This window comes from Mytilus trossulus, chromosome 9 (assembly GCF_036588685.1).
Source record: "Mytilus trossulus isolate FHL-02 chromosome 9, PNRI_Mtr1.1.1.hap1, whole genome shotgun sequence".
In the NCBI taxonomy this organism is placed as follows: domain Eukaryota; kingdom Metazoa; phylum Mollusca; class Bivalvia; order Mytilida; family Mytilidae; genus Mytilus; species Mytilus trossulus.
Genome location: NC_086381.1, coordinates 67326215 through 67348883, shown reverse-complemented (window position 1 = coordinate 67348883; position 22669 = coordinate 67326215). Strand labels below are relative to the sequence as shown.

At 31.0% G+C, this 22669-nt stretch overlaps 1 protein-coding gene across 1 annotated transcript in view; it reads right to left on the bottom strand.

The window, feature by feature from the left end:
- Window positions 1-22669, bottom strand: part of LOC134684885 (uncharacterized) — a 47112-nt gene that overhangs the window by 8105 nt on the left and 16338 nt on the right. The window contains exons 10-17 of the mRNA XM_063544196.1: window positions 22193-22507; window positions 12393-12575; window positions 11518-11562; window positions 7278-7334; window positions 6743-6799; window positions 5288-5344; window positions 2471-2610; window positions 399-527 (exon numbers count right to left, since the gene is read on the bottom strand). Coding sequence (XP_063400266.1) covers window positions 399-527; window positions 2471-2610; window positions 5288-5344; window positions 6743-6799; window positions 7278-7334; window positions 11518-11562; window positions 12393-12575; window positions 22193-22507 — 983 coding nt within the window. The remainder of the gene's footprint in view (window positions 1-398; window positions 528-2470; window positions 2611-5287; window positions 5345-6742; window positions 6800-7277; window positions 7335-11517; window positions 11563-12392; window positions 12576-22192; window positions 22508-22669) is intronic.

Genomic DNA, 22669 nt, shown 5'->3' with positions numbered 1-22669 from the left:
TCAATAACTCCAAAAAAGAATTCCAACCTTCTTTTTGATAAAAAGATCTTGCATAATTTTATAGAGATCCTTTCACTAATACTTGAGTAATTATCGGTACATCAAATGACGCCGACATTTCCGAATGATTATACGACTGGCGAAATTTACAGTCGTATAAAAATACTATTAACATATTGATTTATAGAAAAAAGAACAACCGATTATTACTTTCTCAGTTTTTCATCTCGTGTATTATTGTAATCACTTACACTTAAAATGGAAACTAGTTTATTCATCACCATAAGAAATTTGTGTCTGGAGATTTAAAATATAAACGAATGTTTGCCTCAGAAAATTAGAGTTTGAGAAATAAACTACATAACGTGTAATATCATCTATCAATTTGGTAAATTTACCTGATTATGAATAACGTCTTTCAACTTCTCAATTAAATTCGTTCTCTTCTTTTTCTCCTTTAAAAGGTTGTCAAGTATTGCATCTTCACTTTTCGGTCTAATTTGAGCCCGAACTATTCTAGGATCCCACTAAATCAAAATTATATATAAATTGTATATAAAAACTGCAAGCGACGTTCTTTATATATAAATTTTTCGTAAATATATACATTTTATTCTGTAAAACGTTTTCAGAAAACGCAAAACCATACCAACGGACAATTTTTATCGAAAAATTTCATTGTGAACTGTCAAAACTAAATCTTCCTGGAAATTCTCACACTCATACTTCAGCTTTGGCATTCTTCATGGTGGTCATTTTGTCTCGAAACATTTTACTGATCGTTGTGGTGGGTTAGGTCAATACAATATCACTTTTTAGATATAAAAACGAAAATTAATCCAATAATCAACAGATGTCATTATTAAAGAGATATAGGAAGATGTGGTGTGAGTGCCAATGAAACAACTCTCCATCCAAATAACAATTTTAAAAAGTAAACCATTATAGGTCAATGTACGGCCTTCAACACAGAGCCTTGGTTCACACCGAACAACAACCTATAAAGGGCCCCAACATTACTAGTGTAAAACCATTCAAACGGGAAAACCAACGGTCTAATGACACACTTATTTTCTTCTAATTGAAGAAGTACCATGACATATTCATCCTTGATACGAATCCATGAAATGAAACAAAAACTTCTAAGATTTGAGCTCCATATCTTCTTCTCTTCAGTGGGGAATTACTCACAGTTGAATTATTTCATCTGTTATGACTATTTTTGGTTATGTGAATACGTTGAATTCAATTAATCACACAAAATCAAAAAGGACATGCAAGCTTGCGTTCATTTAGTAAAATGAAATCATCATTTGGTCGTCCTGTATTATACTAGTTTCCAATTTAACTTTCCGATAAATTGATGATGTTTTTTACACTCGTATCGAAACCGATTGACAATTAAATATATCAATCGATACATAACGCCCGTCGTTCATGTTTTTCGTTTACAGGCGTGGGCTCCTAATACTTAATTGCTCCAACAGATATATGTGAAACAACTATGGAAATCGACACAATAAGTTTACAGTCACAATCAAAAACTTGTTGACCGATACGATATGTTCACGGTTTTACATCTTCCGATACGTGTATATTCTTATCTATTATTCAATAAGTTATGTCATTTTCCTGATAGTGATATTTTGACTTAATATGAATAATACATTGCTTGTGATGCATAAATAGCAGGAGATGAATTCCCTGGCGACACCCAAATCTCGTTCCTTTTCGAGTTCAGTCGATTTCCATAGTTTTTGTTAATTGCTTTACGAAATTTGAACATGATCAAACTACTGTTGCCATAATTAACATAATTTCTAATGCTTTAATTGACCCACGTTTTTTTGGATATCCTATATAAGACCGTTCGGAATTTTTACCTACAACAGTGATTTGTATTATAACTTTCAGGATTGTAGTCACTAGCGTATTGCACACAGGTTTTTGTTCTCAGAAACACTTGTTAGGCGTTCGAATACACTTGTAAAATGTTTTTTTTTTATATAAAGAAAGTTTTCTGGAGGGTTTCCACGTGCACGCAAAATTAGCTATAAAACAAGGTTAAATCAACCATTTTCATATATAAGAAAATGTCTGTACCAAGTTAGGAATATGACAGTCGTGATTTTGCCATTTGATTAGGGACTTTCCGTTTTGAATTTTCCTCGCAGTTCAGTCATTCTATGATTTTACTTTTTTTTAAATTGATCACTTAAACACACTGCTTGTTTCTGAATCCTTTCATCATTTGTCTACGTGTGATAGTATTATTAGAATATCTAAATGTGAAAAAAAGAGAAATTTTAAGGAGAAATGAAATTTAACAACAGAATTATAAAATTCATTTTTATAATATGATAACGAATTGAACATGACTATTCCTGATTCTTTTTTACTTTTGTTTTGATTTTTTACCTTAAAAGAGTGGAGATTAGTTTACTTTTAAAAGACAATTCAAAGATAATACCTTTTTCTTAAGATCCTTGAAATATTTTCTATACATCTGTATGTAATAGTCAACCAATGAAATTTCAGCAAGTTTCTGTAATGCTTGCTTCACATCAACCAGTATATTACTACCATTTTTGTCTAATGATTTACTTGCATCTATTATATAATAAATCAAGATAGCATAATATGAATTACAAAAATATAGGAATAAAAACTGACAAACTTATATATTCAGCTTAACATAATCAGAACAGAACTGTGAAGTGTCACGCTAACAATCACTGCTGCAAAATTAACACTTACAAAAGCATTTTGTGAAATTCAGATTTAATATAAATATATTAGATTTTTATGTAACTCTGGCCGTTTGCTATATTATATTAGTTCCAATGCATTTTTAACTGCAGAAAGTTTAAAGCAATTTGAAATTTATTTTATTTACACCAAAGTCACAAATTTTGCTACTTCTACCTAAGATAATTTTTCTACACGATCATAATAATTTTATCGAAACGTTTGAAGCTGATCAATATATAAATATTTATGTTCAAAGTCTGCTAATTTATTAGTCCAATTTTTTCATCAGTCAGTTACATAAATTTTCTTACATGTTACTGCTCAATTCTATTCACACTTTTGAGTTTGACAATCTATGCTTAAACTCCCTAAGAAATGTTGAGACAAGTGTACATGAACGCTTTATTTTTATGTGGTAATGTGAATGCAATGTAAAATTTTAATATAAATGTAAAAGTAAGAGATGTTACATATCAAAATTAACAGTGCATACCATTCGTATATGATATATGTAATGTGAATCATTTTACTGTTGACAAAAGCTTGAATTATAACTAAAATGTATGCCTCAAACTAACTCAAGACAAAACACTTTGTGGAATATTCATAATTATGTGATCACTGGAACAGGCACACATGATTCGATAATATACACAATAATACAAATTCACTTTAACACAATAGAACCACTTTATACGCTAACAAAGCTACCTTCAAAAAAAGAAAAAGCAAACAAAATACATCAAAATAAGAAGCAAATGTCAAATCTTCAATTTTGATAAAGGGAGACAACCCAAAGTACCACCAAGATGAAAAGGCAAACTACACATTTATACAAACTCTAGTCATTAAATATATATTTTTATAAGAGCTGCATTGTACTAAGTAGGGTCTGGTGAGTTCATTGTTACACATGCTTGTTATGTACTTATTGTGATAAATAGTGTCATATTTTTTTTTTTAATTGTATGCATTTAAATGTACCTGTTTACATTTTCAATTATTAGCCGTAGTGTTTACATACTATTTTGCTTTATCAGCAAATGGGATAAATGACTATTATATAGATCAACTGTCAGAATTTAGTGAATTCTATGTGATGAATTCTTTTTTATCTTTCATATCAATTTCTATTTTTTTCCTTAATATAATGTGGATATGTACAAAGAGAGGCAACTCTTATCTTACAAATTTTCCATGTACAACCCTTACATTATCAAGCAAAAATTATTAAATTACTTTCATCCTTATTTTCTCATTTAATTATTAAACACAACTGATATATGGAAGCTACATTGTAACTTATAAGAATTAGGCCTCTGATATAATAAGGATTAATAGATTTGAAATTTTATTCATTTAATTTTTCGTGCATAAATGACAGTGCATCATAAGCCTCTTATAGGCTGGTTGGTATAAATATACATTTTAAATGACTGCTTTTGTTTAAAATTGTAATATATTGTATTTCATGTATATGTACCAAGTTGTACTTTAAAATTAAAACATCTATCTATAGGTTGCACTTTGTAAATACAGCTGTTTCTCAAACCACGCCTCTTTTGGGGAGATCTTGTGAATATTCATAGAAAATTAATTTTGTTTACATACTAGTTCCCAGTTATGCTCTCTCTGTTCCATCTCATAGACATAACTTGGGAATGTTACCAATAAATATACATTTGCGTATTGTTTACATTGAAATCTGTGGTAACCCTTCATTCGAGGTAGGGATAGTTAAGAAAATTAGTGTTAGTTTAAACTCTGAAAATTTCAGGGCATATAAACGTTGAAAATATGCCGCACAGCCCTATATTTTGACCTTTGAAAAAACTTGTAGTGCATATGAACTTTCAATTCTAGGATAATATTTTTTTCAAAACTTCATAGTAAAAGTGGTACAGTTTTAGCCGTAAAAGGAGTTCCTATGTGAAATTGCATTGTCAATATTTACAGAAATGCAACCTATAGTTTTAATTTCTTGCAAAACAATATTTTCTATGTTAAATCTATGCATGTTTGATATCTACTTATAAATTCTGACATCAATAATTCTAAAATGCTAGATTGTAAAAATGTGTTATATTTTTATCTGATTTGAACTGTTACTTTTATATTTTTTGATTACTCATCTAGTTCATGTAGTCCATACATTTCAGAACTTTCATTTTTGTCATTTTCTTTGTCTTATTTTGTACAGTTGCAAACAATGTCGGTATTTTGAAAATATTGACACTTTAATACGACGGTGTCTCTTTATGAGGTATGATAAGAAGTTTTTTGTGATCATTGACATTTGAAAAAAAAAGGAATTGGTTAATTAATTGACACTTGCTTAAAGTAAAATTGCGAAATACAACGCGAGTCGTCAGCAATAGCGAAAATATGTGATTAACAAGTCACAATTAGAATCGCTGATATATGATCGATTGACGTAATGTGGAGATCAGTAGTATGTTTCGTTCATAGATTTATGATACTCAGAATACATTGTTTTTGTACATGGAACAACAACCTTATTTCATTTATACATTACCCTTTAACTTTGGATTATCTGAAGGAATTTCTATTTTTCTTTTCTTTTGTTCTGGTTCTAATACAGAAGATGTCACAATGAATGAGTAAGACAAAACAAAATACAAAATACATAAATCGTAAATCTAAGGAGCTAATGAAAATCTTTAAAAAAATATACAAACATATAAAAACAAATGCTAATGCAAGACTATGATCTTTAAAATGTATTATCGTTGATGGCTATGTACGAAATGCCGTCATGTGAGGCTCTCGAGTTGCGACTAAGATACCAAATGAACATAAAAATAATAAACTCAAATCACCGTGACAACAAAGACTAATGGTCGAGTGTAACACTTAATACCCCAGTCGTCTACGGCGGGGCAACCAAAGGAAGACAGTACACATATAACTACATTAAAAACTAAAAACTGAGCAAAACAAAACGTACAAAATATAGGGGTGATCTCAATTGATCGAGAAGGGTACTAGTAATCAGATCATGCTCCACATGTGGCACCGGTTGTGTTGCTCATGTTAGTAAAAACCCGGTAATAAGTATCATTCGGTAGATCACATTACGGAAACAGGGAAATGAGCTTGTGGTTACGGCAATGGGTACATATTCGTCGCAGTCTATGAAAAATATATTGTTTAACGGGCAACCAACTCGTAATGACGTCTGTAAAATTAAAAAAAAGGATGATTTCAGCTTTACCACTTTGAACTCTTTGTATAGTAGCTTCAGTGTGAGCAAATCCTCCTCTATCAAGGATAGAAATCATGGTAGAAATGAAAAGCCTTGCAAATCGTACTAACTTGGAGATTTAATCTCTATATATTTATGCTTCATAAGTAACAAAAAAAACAAAAAACACATACCAAGAGAAAATGTATATCTCAAATTGTAGCAAAGATGGTCGAAATTGAACATGTTACTAGATAGTTTGGCTTCAGTCATCACCGAAGAGACACGTATTGTCGAAATTCGCATCTGGTGACGTTCATGCTATTAATGTAGCAACTCAAACTTTTAATTTTAAACCATGTTATTTCTACATTTTAATATCGTGTACTTAATTTGTGAGAATATTTCAACAAGAAATTTTGTAAACTAAACAGCCGACCTACTAATGTGCATATATTTAAAAAAAAATCGATTATCATCTGAATAATTAGAAATAGTTTAAAAAAAAATCCAATATACAAATATTAAGTAATTGTATTCGTTCAAATAACAGGAAGAGTAATGTTTTGTGATGCTTTGACGCACATTTCATTTGAAATTTGGTATATTCTTGGTCGATTCGTCTAACGAACAACATTTTGTTCTGCAAGCAAATATTTTTCATGGTGGTATATAAAATGTATTCTCCCGAACACACTTTTTACTAAAATATCGAAATGTTTTCTTATTTTGTCCAGTTTCATTTCATTTTTTTTTTACAGAATATGTTGCACAATAGTTTCTCACCTTCTAAAGTTTCTATTTCCGTTGTTTTTGATGTATTTCGTTTGTCCTCCTCTGGTTCTAATGTGAAAAAAATTATATTCAAAAACTGGTTAAAGCAAAGCTAAAATTTTACAGTCTATTTAAACTTACTTGAACCATGAATTGTCCTTCGAGAGAAGATGACCGATTACCTTTGTTTTACGTCATTTTAACCCCTATATGTATTTTTATAAGAGCCTCATATTTTTATGCATTTATTTCTTTTAATTGTTTTTCATGTTGTTGTAACCACTTCGTTATCATATTTTGTAGCGTGTTTTTTTCAATTGCATGGCTTCACAGATGACATTTGTTGTAAAACCTGTAACGTTTTAATTATTTATATTCAGTTTCTGGGATTATGATTATCCATTGTGTTGTCTTTTTTCCTACAGGTAAATATGCAGCACTAGCAAAAACTTATTAGACTTGTGTAAGTGGTTATTACAGACTGCCACCCCCTCCCCCTCCCCTAATAATATTTAGAACATATTTGTTATGTGATATTTGTACATACCTTTGCTTAGTGTATTCCTTTCAACAGAATATTCGGATTCGTAGTCAGATTTGTCCTCTACAAGACAAAACAAATCCATGATATGATTAAACATTAACGGCAGATTATAAAGTAACAGCATACTAATTATAAAATAGATTTTTAAACACAAATCAACAAAACAGAAACATATTAATGATTTTGTCCTTTTGTGTTATTATAAAGTAGACATATATCTTTAAATTATCTATGAAACAGTTAAACGTATTAATTATAATATTTATGGGAAATGAATGGCATTACATTGATATACTACTCAACTTAAAGAATATGTCTTACATTAGGAATAAGTGTCTATTGTTAAAAAATAAATTATTTGTAATGCGCATCAACTACCCAACTAGGATGTGACATAAGAGCTCTATAACGTTGTTCCTAGCCATGAAAAAACGTCAAATCATAACGTCCTGTTTCGTGTTTTTCACGGATTCCATTATGGTGTACGCTTAAAAAAGAATTCGTCCGAAAAAAGCGGAATTATGTTTTGCGCTGGTATCTAGTCGAAATAATACACAAAAGATCCTACTCTATTTGTACCCTCCGTTCAAAGAGAAATTTTGAACTCTGCATTTTGAATTTGCGCCGATCTGCATTTCATTTTTTTCCTCACTTGCTCTGATTTCGTCTCTCATTTGCGCTGATTTTGTACAGGTAAAATACAGGTGAATGTTTTTGTTATCATATAAACATCTTCGTTAGCCAGTTCTATATATGCCGTGAATTGTTAATTATGATATGTACTATGCGATATCGCGGATCCGTGACTAAATTAAAGTATATAAATATTTGTATGCCTTATTTTAGTCTGGATTTTTAGTATTGGTATTTTCATCTGATGAAGTTATACTGGTTATAAGATGCACAGTTTTCTCTGCTTTCAAAATCTTTCAGTTTTCATCCATCGACCTGGAACTTATCAAATATTGGTAATATCAATTACTTGGAAAACAAAAAAGCTTGGAATGGAGTAATTTTTCATCAACGGTATTGTCCTATATTAATTATGAATAAAGTTAAATTATTTGATTCGCCGTTTTAAAATAGGAACTATACCTATACGCCTTATTCTTAGTCTAGATTTTTAGTATTCGTAGTGTCATCTTATAACGTCATGCTGATTAAAATACTACAATAGGAAACAATGTGACAATGATTGAATTTAGTAGTGTCGATACTGTGACTGTGATTATGCCCCGTGTATATAGAAAATTCTAAATAAACCATTTGGTAGTGAGCCTGTCAGATGCGGAAAGTACAGGTACGGTGATATGAAACAGGTGAAGTAACTATTAGTATCGGTATATCGGATTCGACCCGGAAATTGTTAATTATTGACAATATTAATTATATGGAAAACAAAACGGTCTGGCATGGTGTATTTTTTAATCAAAACCATTAGCTATATATTGATTTGTCGTTTTTACCACATGATGGCTAACAAATTGGACCTCGTTATTTTATTATCATAGATATAACTATTCTCCCCTGATCATAACAGGGAGGTGGGAGTAGGATTTAGAGCAGAATAAATCAATTTAAAAGATATCTGTGCAGTCTGTTAACATCCACCAAAATCGCAGAGTAAAATTCCATTTACAGCATTTTTAAGTACCCCAATACAATACATAAAAACGTATATACAATGAACTATCTGTTCTTGCCGAGTTTTGTAGCCTATACATCTGATACATAATAGGTTTACTTTATGTTCATGTATATACTTGTATAGCAAATTGGTATCGGTGCTAGTCATACAAAAAAAGCGCTAATGAAAGAATTATATCGGCGAAAATTAATGATCGGGTTTTTTTTAAATCTGCGCAAATTTCATACGCCCGTGTATCTTTCACTGGTAAATTTTAACGACTTACGCTTATAATTGGAACTTAATATGGAATTGTCAATACTGAGATTTCAGAAGTTTTAGAGGGCAATAAACAATACGTTCTAGACGTTTCAATATACTGGTACATATGCATGTTGAGATTAACTTATTTCAGGATGCTTCTCGTAAAATAACGTCTAATCTTGCAATGAAGTTATATTTTATTTATACTTCTTAATTGACAAAATCTTAAAGTACAAATACAAATAATAAAGGTTTCTTGTCTTTCGAACAGCGGTATGCTACTGTTGCCTTTATTTGTCATTTGTTTCATTTCTAATTGTCTTAATGTGAAATGATAATGATTTCCCTTGGTCTCATTAAAGCTTAATGCAAAAAAAAAAAATCAACACTCACTGAATGTAAATTTAAATCAAAATATACTTACTGACTCGTTTATTCAAAACACTTGAGGAAGTTATTACGGGGATTGTATTTTATAATACTAGTTTAATGAATGTATACCGATTTCAAAATTAAAATCTTTATATACATCTTCATTTTTTGTTTTCTTATAATTTTAAAAATATTTAGAAATGATGGATCCAACAACTAGATGGAATAATTTGTATACACTCGTCTTAATCGGAACACATAATGGTATAAAGAAGTCCGTCCGTCTGTAAACTCAAAAGTGGCGAAGGAGTGTGATAGGGCAAACTTCTAAAGTTGACGTAAAAAAGCCATATCTAGTTTATTTAATTGACACATAATCAGAGTTTTATAATATTTACAATATCCTTTTGCAAGTTGGAACACTAACGATTTGTCCCAATATGAATCCTTGAAATTAAGTTAATGTTTGGTATATTGGATTTTTTATATCTTTTAATCAAATAGTTTGTAAGTTATAGCCTGTGTCATCTTACATTTCTCTTTTTATTTTCAATATTTTTGGTACTAAGAGGGACACCTTTCTAAAGCGCAGTTAAAGGTTTTTTCGAACATTTTTTTTTATTCCGACGGATGATGTTTCTGAAGATTAATTTTGTGCGGCAACAACGTCATGAGAACTGATACTGATACATGCATGTGATCTTTTGTATAACCGGATAATAAAGTAGGTAAATAGAATTGTATTCTTAAAAAAATTAATGGGGATTTCAAACGTCCAATTAGTGTTTATTTTCAAATAGTGTGCCTGTATTCAAACCTTCTACAATGACGTCAGATTCAATATCCTAAAGAAAGACATTTTTTTAAACGAACCAGAAAAAAACAAACATGACACTTACTCATTATGTTTTTGAAAGGTCGATGAGACATGCTTTTTTTAAATTTAGTTTGAAGAGTACACATGGCCCTTTCCTTCTTGAAATTTTGTAGAAGAGTTCACTGGTAGATTTTCTAAAATACATTCCTACGTTTTATTTGTGGCGGGAATAAAATAAATCAATTCTTTTAGAACAAAACAATCACAGCCTTAAACATTTGAACCTGTATTTGCAACACAAATCTACTGTTTGATTTGAAACAAGAATTGCACCTGTAGGTTTAGTATGATGGGATGTTTTGCGAGATTAGATAACAAACAAATATCATGTAAAATTGTAGGACTGAATAGGCTGTTTGGTCTTGAAACTAGTTTAATCTCATAAAGCAATTATTATACTAGAAATCAAACTGAAAAGTTAATCAAGGAATTGCATAATCCCAAAAGAATACAATATTGGGTCCGTCGAATTGAAAGCGTGGCCTTCTATGCCCACATCACCCGCCAGGTGAATCTACATTTAGTAAACACTTCATGAGCAAGAATACATGTAGTTCGCAGTGGGTAAATGTAATGATCAGACAACTAAAATCGTCTCTAAAGCTTTTACACCACAGTCGTTTAACATTTAATTTAAAAACACAGTTCCTGAAGTATGATTCAGGTTATTATACGGCTATCACTTTTATATAAATGTCGTCAGTTAGGACTCATTTTAGCAAAATCATAAGGCGATGGTCATTTACGATTATACGACAGCTTGGTTTTTGTTTAAACTTGATTATAGTTGACCAACCTATATAATTTTCCTTCTTTTTTTCTAACTAAATGCTGATTATTCAAACATTTACAGAATTAGACGTTAAGTTGATTTTTTCTATGAATAAAAGCTGAATTTACAAATTTTGCAGTTTGAATTTGATAGTATTTCAATAAATGGATAAGTTTTTCACTATTGTCACTAAAATTATCTAATGCGGCCATAGGTAGAAACCTTTGTCTAAGTTTGTCATAACATGGACAGTTTAACATAAAATGTTTTTCATCTTCGACCTCTTGCTTTGCACACAGTACATATATTCGGTCATATAAATATATCATACCTTCATTCATTTCTTCTTCTCTTTTCGTTAATGCCATCTCTAACCCTTTAATCAGAAACAAATGTAAAAAATTTTAGTCATGCATTTTTAATTATCAATATGAACATTACGAACTAACTGAATAATCATTAAAAGATGTTCGTTGTTCTCTGTTTTAAAATTTTTGTTAGATATTCAGAATCCTCTGGTTTAACTATTTTGAACTGAGCGTCACTGATGAGTCTTATGTAGACGAAACGCGCGTCTGGCGTATAAAATTATAATCCTGGTACTTTTGATAACTATTTATCCATCATGTTCCCTTTAAACAATTTGCCCACTAATCTTTTCTTTTCCTTTCTTAATTTTATTTAAAAAAAGTCATATTTGAAAATATAATAAAATCCTTGTTATTTTTTTCTTAGTTTTTGAAAGAAAAATGACGCCAATATTAGTTGTATAACAAATTTAGAAAGAATTAGTCGTTTTAAAAGCTTGTTACTTTGAAACTGAGTAGCAAACATTGTAATGCAAACGATTGTAACGGTAATTATACTGATATCACAATGAGTATGATGAAGTGGTCTATCAGTCTGAAATATGACTACTGATATGTTTAAATTGTCGTAGCTACAATGTACAATCCGTCACGCTTTCCTTCAGAGTGAAATCTCCGAATGGAAATGAGACTATCTGTTTTGTACACCTTTTTGGGGTAGAATCTGCTTACCCTTAAAAACCATGTTTCTTTTTGTTTCTTTGTCTAATTTTTATTGCGGAGATCTCTTTTTTGTTGACTAATGAATTGCTCTATTGTTCCATGACATTTGTCGCCCGTTTTGTTTTCAAATTATGTTCTAAGATGTATTATTTGACGCTTACAAACACATACTTACTATGTATTGTTTGTTCCTTCATTTTGAGAGCTTGGTCCATTTTTCTGATGTGGTTCATGTTTGACGTACAGTTTTTACAGCTAAAATCCTTAGAGCAATGTTCACATGTCACAATGTTGTCTTTTAATCCGAATATGGATTGATCTGTTTTCACCTTTTTGTTGATATTGGCTTGAGATAATTCTGTTAAATATGAGGGGAAATTAAGTTAATTTAAAAAAGGCAAAATATATAAAAGGGATAATCACACTCGGAAATCTTAAACGAACTAAGCTATGGCGAAGAACGGAAAACAATTAAAAACCTTCTTCCATTGGTCTTTACAAAAACAAATGCCAACAATAATAACTTGCTAGCTTTTTGATGTGTTTCTGCATTTATATCAATTATTCTTCATCAATTTCTTTGTATGCTTGGATTGATCCTGTTTAATGCAGAACGCTATTTGGTAAAATATGATGAATGTTTACACATCCCCTGTCAATTGATAAAAAAACCATGTTTAACATTATTTGTTTTGAGTTTTCGAGTATTAAGATTTAAAATCATTAAGCATTAATTAAATCAATTTGATACATTGAGATTCTCGTCTGCTAAACTAGAGTTAACTTTTCTTTTATTTTGAAGGATTTGAGCGTTTTTTCGTTTACCTACATAATTTTATAAGCGGTTTTCAAGTTTTATTTGATATAAAAATGCATGCCCTTCTTGATGTGTTCATTGCATGATTTGAACTGAAGGAACACAAAAAGAACAGGCTAAGGCCGTGTTCACATTGACCTAAATTCGGTGTTGTGTTAGTGTAACTCACACGTAAACTAAACACAATTGCGTTCCTATTGATAAAACTCAATGTTTACATGTAGTTTAAATCATGTTTTACCTACACACAGTCGATAGTCAATGTAGGCCTTGTGTAGGTTAAGTGTACACAAAACTAGGCATTTAGAACATTAGTTTTATCGTGTATATATTTAAGGAGGAAACTATTTTTGAGTAAAATTGATATTTTTGATAATTATTAGTTGTCTAAATTTTACAGATTTTTTTTTGTTAAAAAAATTAACGTACTTTATTAACCCCTAATCAAGACTCAAAGCAGCATCATTGCCGAACCAATAAGGCAACAACCAATTGCTTTTCGGGGGGGGGGGGGGCTATTATAGTCGAGTATAAATCATAAAGGCAAGGGGGTGGGGGTGGTGAGCTATGGATTTTGTTTTGGAAACAAAAAATGTTTCCAGTTTTTGGCCCTGAAAAAAAAATGTGTGTTTCACCCTCAGCTACCACTATATATAATGCTAAAATTGATTTCCACTTGTCATCAAAATTTGTCCTGAAAAAAATCAATAGTTCAAGCCCCCCTCCCCCTCCACAAAAAATAAAGTAAATAGTTGAAGCCTAATTCATTTGAAAGTGTCTTCCCGAATCGACTTGACGTACACAGAAATATTCGCAACTGGTCTTCACTCAAAAAACGATTCACGCATAAATGCATGACTAAAAAAAGTATGAGGTAAATGATATGTGTGTCTAGTATCTCAGTTCCGTTAAATAACACGTAAAATAAATAAAAAAAAACGTTACCCTATTCCTTTACCTAATACTCCTTAGAGAAGAAATACCATTTGAAACAGAAAAGATAAAAATGTAGTGATCCCTAATATCTCAATCCTTTTTTTTTTTCGGCTGTAAGCACGCTGTTGCAGCTAACGTTTTCTAATGCGTTATCGAGACATCTCTAGTATATTCAAAATACTGAAAATGATAAAAATGGCTTTCATAAAGTAGTAACCACTTAACTTAAAAAAATGGGAGTTTTTTTTTTTTTTATCTGAGTCAGATTTTTTTCACAAGTACGTTTTTATTTCTTTTGTTTCGATGCTGGTAATCAAATACTTTTTTTTTCAATATTTAACACTATAATGTATGGGGAAACTCTTGATTCAAAATAAATTTTTGTATCATCTGTATGACCATTTTTTTTTTTATCAAATTGGGGATCGGAATATTTCCATTCCCATCCCCTACCCCCCTTTTGAAGTCAAATGGTTGTTCCCTTACCGCTAGAAAAATTTTCCAAAAATTTTGAAATCAGTTCTACGTAATGAACATTTAAATGACATATAGTTTACAAGTGGGAACAAATCTTATGTACAGGTAGCTAAACAAGGTATATAGATGTGAACAAATGTAATGTGAAACCAGTGTACACCACACTAAACTAATTGTAAACAAGTTTACTCTACACGGCGTTTGGTGTGAACACGGCCTAATTCGGACAGAAGTACATATGTTTTACTGATGGTTGGATAGATATTGTAGTTGAAATTTCGGGATGATTTTGTTTCTGTAATTTGTAAAAGAAATTATCTTATTTTATTTGAAAGTTATTTTTTGCAAATAGTTTGAATCATTAATGCAATTCATCGCTTACTAAAATGACATATCACACTGAACAAACTATAATTTAAAAGTAAAGTTAAATTGTGCTCACATTTAATAGCATTCAAATTAAATGATTTACTATATGTGATATATTAGCTTGTTTTGAATGTATGAGCGATACAATTCGAACAGGTAATTACAATTTGTAGTTGGAGTTCTTGAACTACGGGTTGGGGGGGGGGCTCATAGGGAAGAAGTACAACCACCACAACCAGTTGTCAGAAATGTGAGAATGCTTCCTCCAGCTGATGTAGAGCATGTATCAACTTTAGAGATAAGACGGCGGGTTAACGGATCCTAATTAGTTGCCATGCACCCTGATGAAGACATTCTAGTGAATAAGCCGCAATAAGCTGCCTTAGGTGAGGTTAATGAAGTTTTTGCTGAACCGATAATGTTACCTGGCTTTAATGAAATTAACATTTCTATTAGCCAAAAACTTAACGATAAATTTTGAAATTTTGAGTACATTGATTTTTCTCTTATGTATCGTAACAATTCTAACAGCCAAACAAATAATGAAAACACAATTGGCATGAACGGTAAGCTGGTTATTCAAAACAAAGTTAAAAACAAAACCATACTATTAATTCTGTTGATGATTGGAGTGATTATTTTATTGCCTATGCCCAGGTCCTTATCGAAAGGTATCCTGGAAAGGCAAGTGAACTTTTATCGTATACGTCCATAATAGGCGCACAGCAGCTGATCATTCTGTTGAAAAATGGTATTATAATGACCAACTATTCCGTTAAAGGGTATCAAGGATCAAGGGATAAAAAATGGTCATCCATATATCGTTTTTTTGTGGTTATGTATAGTAACTACCAATACTCAAAAACAAAAACAAGCTAATGTTGATTATAAATGCTACGATTTTAATTTTAAAGTTTTTTGCAATAAACGTAATTGCTATTACAGACATGCATGTCTCAAATGTGGTTTTGATTATTTTGCTTTAAGATTTCGTTGATTTATGGACAATGAAGTTGATACTAGTCCATCTAGGTTTAAAAGGTATCACACTGCATCAATGCTAAACAACACTGCTAATAAACAAAAAACAAAAAAAAGGTTTTAACCATAGACAATTACATATTTTCAGACCTAGATCCAGACAAGACTTTCATTGGGTTGTGCAGCTTATCTAAATGGATCATGGGCAATTTTACAATGGCCATATAATTGGGACAAAGTGTTATTAAGTGACATTACTTATTTTGTAATACTTCCTATTGCTTTGGTTGTCTTTTTATAAAAAGAAAGATTTACTAATAAGATGATTTCTCATTGTGATAATATGACCGTTGTCACAATTTTAAATACAAAATATTCAAAAAAATACAGGGTTATATTTTTGTTAAAAAAAACTAGTTTGTGTACATTAATATTAAATTTTCAATTCAAACCGTTGCATATTGTTTCAAAAAAACAATTTAATTACTGATGCTCGTGGACAGATGAAGAAGTTCAGAGAAGTAGCATGCAATGCCAACTCGAAGCCACCTCTATTCCACAATAATTTTTAGATCTTTTGATGTATAAGCTTCAAAATTGTTGACCTAATCAATTTCTCTAAGTACATAAAACGTTTGTGAAAATGCAATGCGTTCGTTCAAGATGTTCAGGATGGAATTTTCTATATTATTTAGTTGGTCACCACGTAAAAGACAAATTGTCACTTATGTAAATATATTATCAGATTATTACATGGCATTTTTCATATCGCATATAATATCAGCCCTAGGTTCAATATCAGCCAAAGAGCCGCATGGCTCGAGGGCTGATATTGACCGAGGGCTGATAATTCATGCGATATGAAAAATGACATGTTATGATCTTTTTATCATATGCTTCAACAATGGAGAAAATTAACAGATTCATATATTGATCCTTTTACGTGGTACCCAAATAGAAGTTCAAAGAGGGAAAAATTCACGACGACGGGCCCCAAATTTAGTACATTCGATATGAAATCTTTCTATCATATGCCCCAACTGAGGAATAAAAACAACATTTTAATATGAACGAATCAACAAAAAAAAACTATTTTACACAATATACTTTCCAGTATCTAAATAATTGTTTTGTACACTTATTTGTAATGTTTGTCACTGAAAACGTAGCATTGAGGTGTATTTTCCGGAATTTGCCGATTATCACCGGAATGCCATGCGATAACGTTACGGAAAGGCATGTGATAACAATCGAAGCATGTGATAAACTTTTCATATCAGCCCGCTAAGCACCAATTCGAAAAATATGAAATTTACCGTTAATTTAATGCTATTATCATACAGTAAAAAGCATATGTTATTTAGTCTAAGTATATGATAATAATTATTATTCATCCACAATTACATCATCTATATAAGTTAGAATTTCGATATTCAAGGTAATGAAAATTTAACTAAATCGTTTATCATTCAGAAACTTTTAGGTGGTCGTGATAGACTTTACAAGTCTAACGATCTCGGGATACCATTAAATATTGATATTTTAATCAAATTCTATGCAGCTTTGAGGCACGTGTGCTCCTCTAGATATGAAACCATAATGTTTCAACAGCAATTAACTTCGCTGTTGTTACATTTTTACGTGTGAGTGTATTTGGCATTACTTCAAATGTTATACAAGAACATGTTTTATATAGGCGTGATGTTTATATTGACAATGTAAGCTCTTTGTTACTATAAGATTTTTGCAAAAACTGATCAAAAAGGGAGATCTACCACTTTAGTTGTTGATAAAAAAAGTAATCAAATGAGATTTGTCCTCTACATAGTTTGAAAGTTTTTGGAAATTAGAACTTTAAATAAAGGTCCTCTTTTTGCCATATTAATGGGAAATCGTTGACAGGATTTCAGTTTCAGACTGTTTAAACAGAGGACTCCAGTTTCGAGTTTAAACAAATTAAGATTAAATACCTATTCGTTTAGAATAGGAGCAGCGACATCAGCCTTTATTTTTGGTAAATCTTAAAATCAGATAAAAACCATGGGTCGCTGGAATTCATAGTAATTCCAGACCTATATAAGAATTTCATATATTTCCTTTTGGTTTCAGCAAAAAATGACATTTTGATTATTGTTCCATCAAGTTGAACAGTTGAATATACAATTTTGTTGTAAGTTGTAAATGCATAGTTGAATAAATTTTTCGTTGTACACGTTGTTTATATACTGTTGTAAAACATAGTTGATATACTCCGTTGAACTGTTGCATATAAATATAGGAAGATGTGGTGTGAGTGCCAATGAGACAACTCAAATTTATAAAAATAAACCATAATAGGTCAATGTACGGCCTTCAACACGGAGCCTTGGCTCACTCCGAACAAAAAGCTATAAAGGGCCCCAAAACTACTAGTGTAAAACCATTCAAACGGGAAAACCAACGGTCTAATCTATATAAAAAACGAGAAACGAGAAACACGTATAAATTACATAATAAAACGACAACTACTGTATATCAGATTCCTGACTTAGGACAGGTGCAAACATTTGCAGCGGGAATAAACGTTTTAATAGTACCAAACCTTCTCCCTTTTTCTGAAACAATAGCATAACATCACAACATAGAAATCCACACGATAAAATATCAATTGGAAGGCTTAACTCAATCAAAAACGTAAATTAACACACTATGAACGAATAAATTTGATCTGCGATAGCTGAATGCAAATACACAGTTAATAAAATATTAGGGACACACATTCAAGGCCAAAAAGCAAACAAAAAAGTCCAAACAAAGCCATGGCAAGACACCATCGCGAAATATTTAACCCTTCGAAAATAATCTCTTTTGAAAAAAAACAGTTTTGATAATATCTACAGGTAAATGAAAAAAAACTTTGTCGTTTTAAGTATACTACATATGTGTATAAAATTCTTCTCTAATAATTAGGAATACGAAGAAAGTTCTGTCATATAAATACATAATTTAACACTAGATACAAATTGGGGTGAATAGCTAAACATTCCTTGTACAGATTGAAGGAGAATAATCTTGATGTTCATGCAAATGAAGTACGAAGAAGTGAAAATTAGTAGATATTCCAAATAATCAAAGCTGGTATATAGACAAGATCCATATTAATATAAAATAACAAAAAAAAAACAACATTATAAACAGTATTAAAAGGTAGAATTAACAAGAAAATACGATTTGAGAGTACTCGCAGTTACTGACAGCTTGTTAAAACGCAAAAACAGTTAATAATAAAAAATCATACATCAGAGACTAAAATCAACTAAAATACATCCCAGGGATTTAGTATTTGAACGTCATGAACAGTCAGAAAAGAAATGACTTGTGCAATGCCAACAATATGCATCGACAGGTAGTAGGATAGTGAGGAGCGACTTCTTTAGAGATAAAAATTAACGTGTGTATGTCTCTATACATCCCGCCTCAAAAGAAGATACAATTTAGTTATGTTTTAATTTGCTAATGACGAAATCGATATTAGTGCCAATGTAAACTATATTCAGAGATCTAATTACAATATTGGTACGATAACCCTTACTTTTAAGTTTGTTTAAAGGTTCGATGAGTTTACACGGATCAGAAAGTGATTTCCTCGCTTTAAGTACAATATTACCGTAACATTTAGGATGTGAAATACCCTATTTAATCAGTTTTCTACAGATACAGCAACATGTACTCATCAATCTTGTATCTATGAAAGAATTTAGTAAAAGTGTTAAGTAATTTATGGTATCGAAATCCCTGACACAATAATTTCCCAGTGATGCATTGATTACGTTCGTTAAAATCTATGATATCAGATCATACACGGGCATACCGAACGAGTTAAGATATGTAAACACCGTATGATGGAGCCAAAGGCACATCGCCGTCTAAAAAGGGAAAATTAACAATAGGAAATGAAAAATCGTCTCTTTTGTCGTAAATTTTAGTATGTAGTTTCCCGTGAGAAATTCAAATGTCTCAATCTAGAAAAGGACAACTGCTGCTGTTTATGTTAGATTTTGTTAAAGTAAGTTCTTTTGGGTAAATTTCGAAAGTATATTTATAGAACTCTGGATTATTCAACGAAAAAAAATCATTCAGATAACGGTATTTTTGAATGTATCAACCAAACATAAAAATGATGGGTCTGTGCTGAGATTCATAGGAATATAGAAATAAATCTGCTATTAAAGGGGCACAGTTAGTTCCCATAGGAATACCTACTACCTGACGATACACTTTATCGCCGAAACGTAAATAGATGTTATCTAGCAGAAAATTTAAAGCTTCAATCATATCCTCACATTTTCAGTAAGTGTATTTAGCATACTTTCCCTTTTCGCTACAGAAAAAGTCTTTAAACGAGTTACAGCATAAAAAAATTACACTGAGATTTTTCGAAAGACCATTTTATTAAATAAAAAAACTTTTTCTTTATAAGATTGTGTGGAAGTGTGGTGTACAGAGTAGAAAAATCTTAACTGTCAACAGAATTATAAGGACCATCAAAAGCATGTATTTTATCTAAAACTGTTGCATAGTATAGTTGATATTCTCCGTTTGAACTGTTGTATAGTATGGTTCATATACTACGTTGAAATGATGTATATTTAAGTTGATATACTCTGTTGAACCGTTGTATAGTATGGTTGATATACTACGTTGAATTGATATAGTTGAGTTGAAAACCTATGTAACTTCAGAATTTGTCTTGTGTATTAAATTGTGTTGCCATGGATGGATAAATTTTGTTTGGCGATTCTTAAAAACGAAGTTTGCTAGCATTTTGCTGAATTTATCACAGTTGGTGTCTGGTAGCCAAGTTGCCATTTGGAGAAAACATATGATGGTTGCCCTTCAATGTTTTTATCTTGGACATTAATGAGACATTGACGATGAATGCAAATTCGTTGGCCAGTTGATATATAGTTGAACTGTGCTAATAAATCCATGATATAAACTTGACAAAATTCAAACTTATTTTTTGTTGTTTTTTATTACATATATTATGACTATTAATTAGTGTGTCTTACAATTTGTCTACATTGTATAACGAAGGTAATCTGGAGATATTAGACATATTACGAGTGATTTCGATGATTTTTTTTTTAATGAATCTTTTATCTAGTATATCAAATTTCTAAATTTACATTTGTTGGGTTTTTTTTAATATTTAATAATAAGATTAAATCATTAAGCATAAAATCAATTTAATGAATTGAGATTCTCGTCTGCTTAACTAAAATTAACTTTTTCTTTAATCAATGCAGTACTTGGCGTCCTTCGTTTACCTATATAATTTCACAAGCGGTTTTCCCAATTTTATTTGACAAACAGTTGCATGCTTTTCGTGATTTGTTCATTGCGTGATTTGAACTGAAGGAACACAAAAACCCACCCTATTCCACCCTTGATAATATTTTGCTGCTGTTTGTTGTATATTTTCAGTTATTGTTTAAAGAAGCGTTATTTTACTGAATGGCTGAATATATCACAGTTGGTGTCTAGTATCCCAGTTGCCATTTGGAGAAAACATATGATGTTGCCTTTCAATGCTTTTATCTTTGACATTAATGAGACATTGTCGATGAATGCAAATTCGTTGACCAGTTGATATATAGTTGAACTGTGCTAATAAATCCATGACAAAATAATCCCAAAATTAAAACTTACATTCGATGTTTTTTTATTATGATTATTAATTAGTGTATTTTACAATTTGTCTACATTGTATAACGAATATAATCTGGAGTCATTGGAAAAAATTACGAGGGTTTCAGTGAATTTGTGTTATCTTTTATCTGGTTCATCCAATTCCTCGTTTTACATCTGTTGGTTTCTTTCGAATATTTTATAATAGATATTTGAGTCTAAATAAAATCTAATGATAACATTCTTACATCTGACGTTCTTAAACTTAAGAAGGAAATTGTCTCCCAGTTGACACGATACTCCGTTTCCTATGACGGAATTTAATGATATCCTTGAAATTGGGTTAACCTTACAAGATAGCAATTGCATCAATGGTTGCAATGGGTAAAGTTTAAGCATTCCCGTCGTTACGGACGCCATCATGGTTTGGTTGATCTTTATCGAAAATATGTGTCACATATGACTATGATATGTAGGAGAAAAATATTTTATTATGCTTGAAAAATCGGTATGTATAAACAACTCTGTAAACTTGTTATATAGTTGATTGTTTTAAACAAGCAACAATTTCAACATATTTCATACGGTATTTTGTATGGTGCTTGTTTAAGGATTGCCCTGACTTCGAGACCTCCCCAACAGAGCTTGTAAATGAACATATATATAAATATGACATGTTTGAACAATGCCCCTTGCCTATAAAATTACCCACTTTAAGTTCTTACCTCCTTCATCTGGTTTGGTCATTATTAGAACAGTAGCATACAAGTCCGCTGGTTCAGTGGATTTAATGTTGGACACATTTAAAACGTTGCCTAAAAGATTTTTTACTGCCACTTCCAGTGATGAGTAGGATCTAAAAACACATCTTTGTGCTGTTGTGTGTATTATCAATGTTCTACTGGTCTCTGTATATACGTAGTCGACGGAGAATTCGTCATGAAAAGTAGACAAGTTGTCATTTATACTTGATGAAATCAATGATACGTCCCATTTTGACGGACACTCCATTGTCCATTCGACGTAAAGTAACTGAGTACCTGTAGATGATATAAAAGTCGTTTTAACAAAGTCAGTTCGAATCAGACTTTTTTCTCAGTAATTTAAGCCAACAAAAATAACAAATATTTGTGTTTCCTATATCAACTAGCTATAAATATATAATGTTATACCATCAAAAGAGAAGAGACATTTAATTAAAA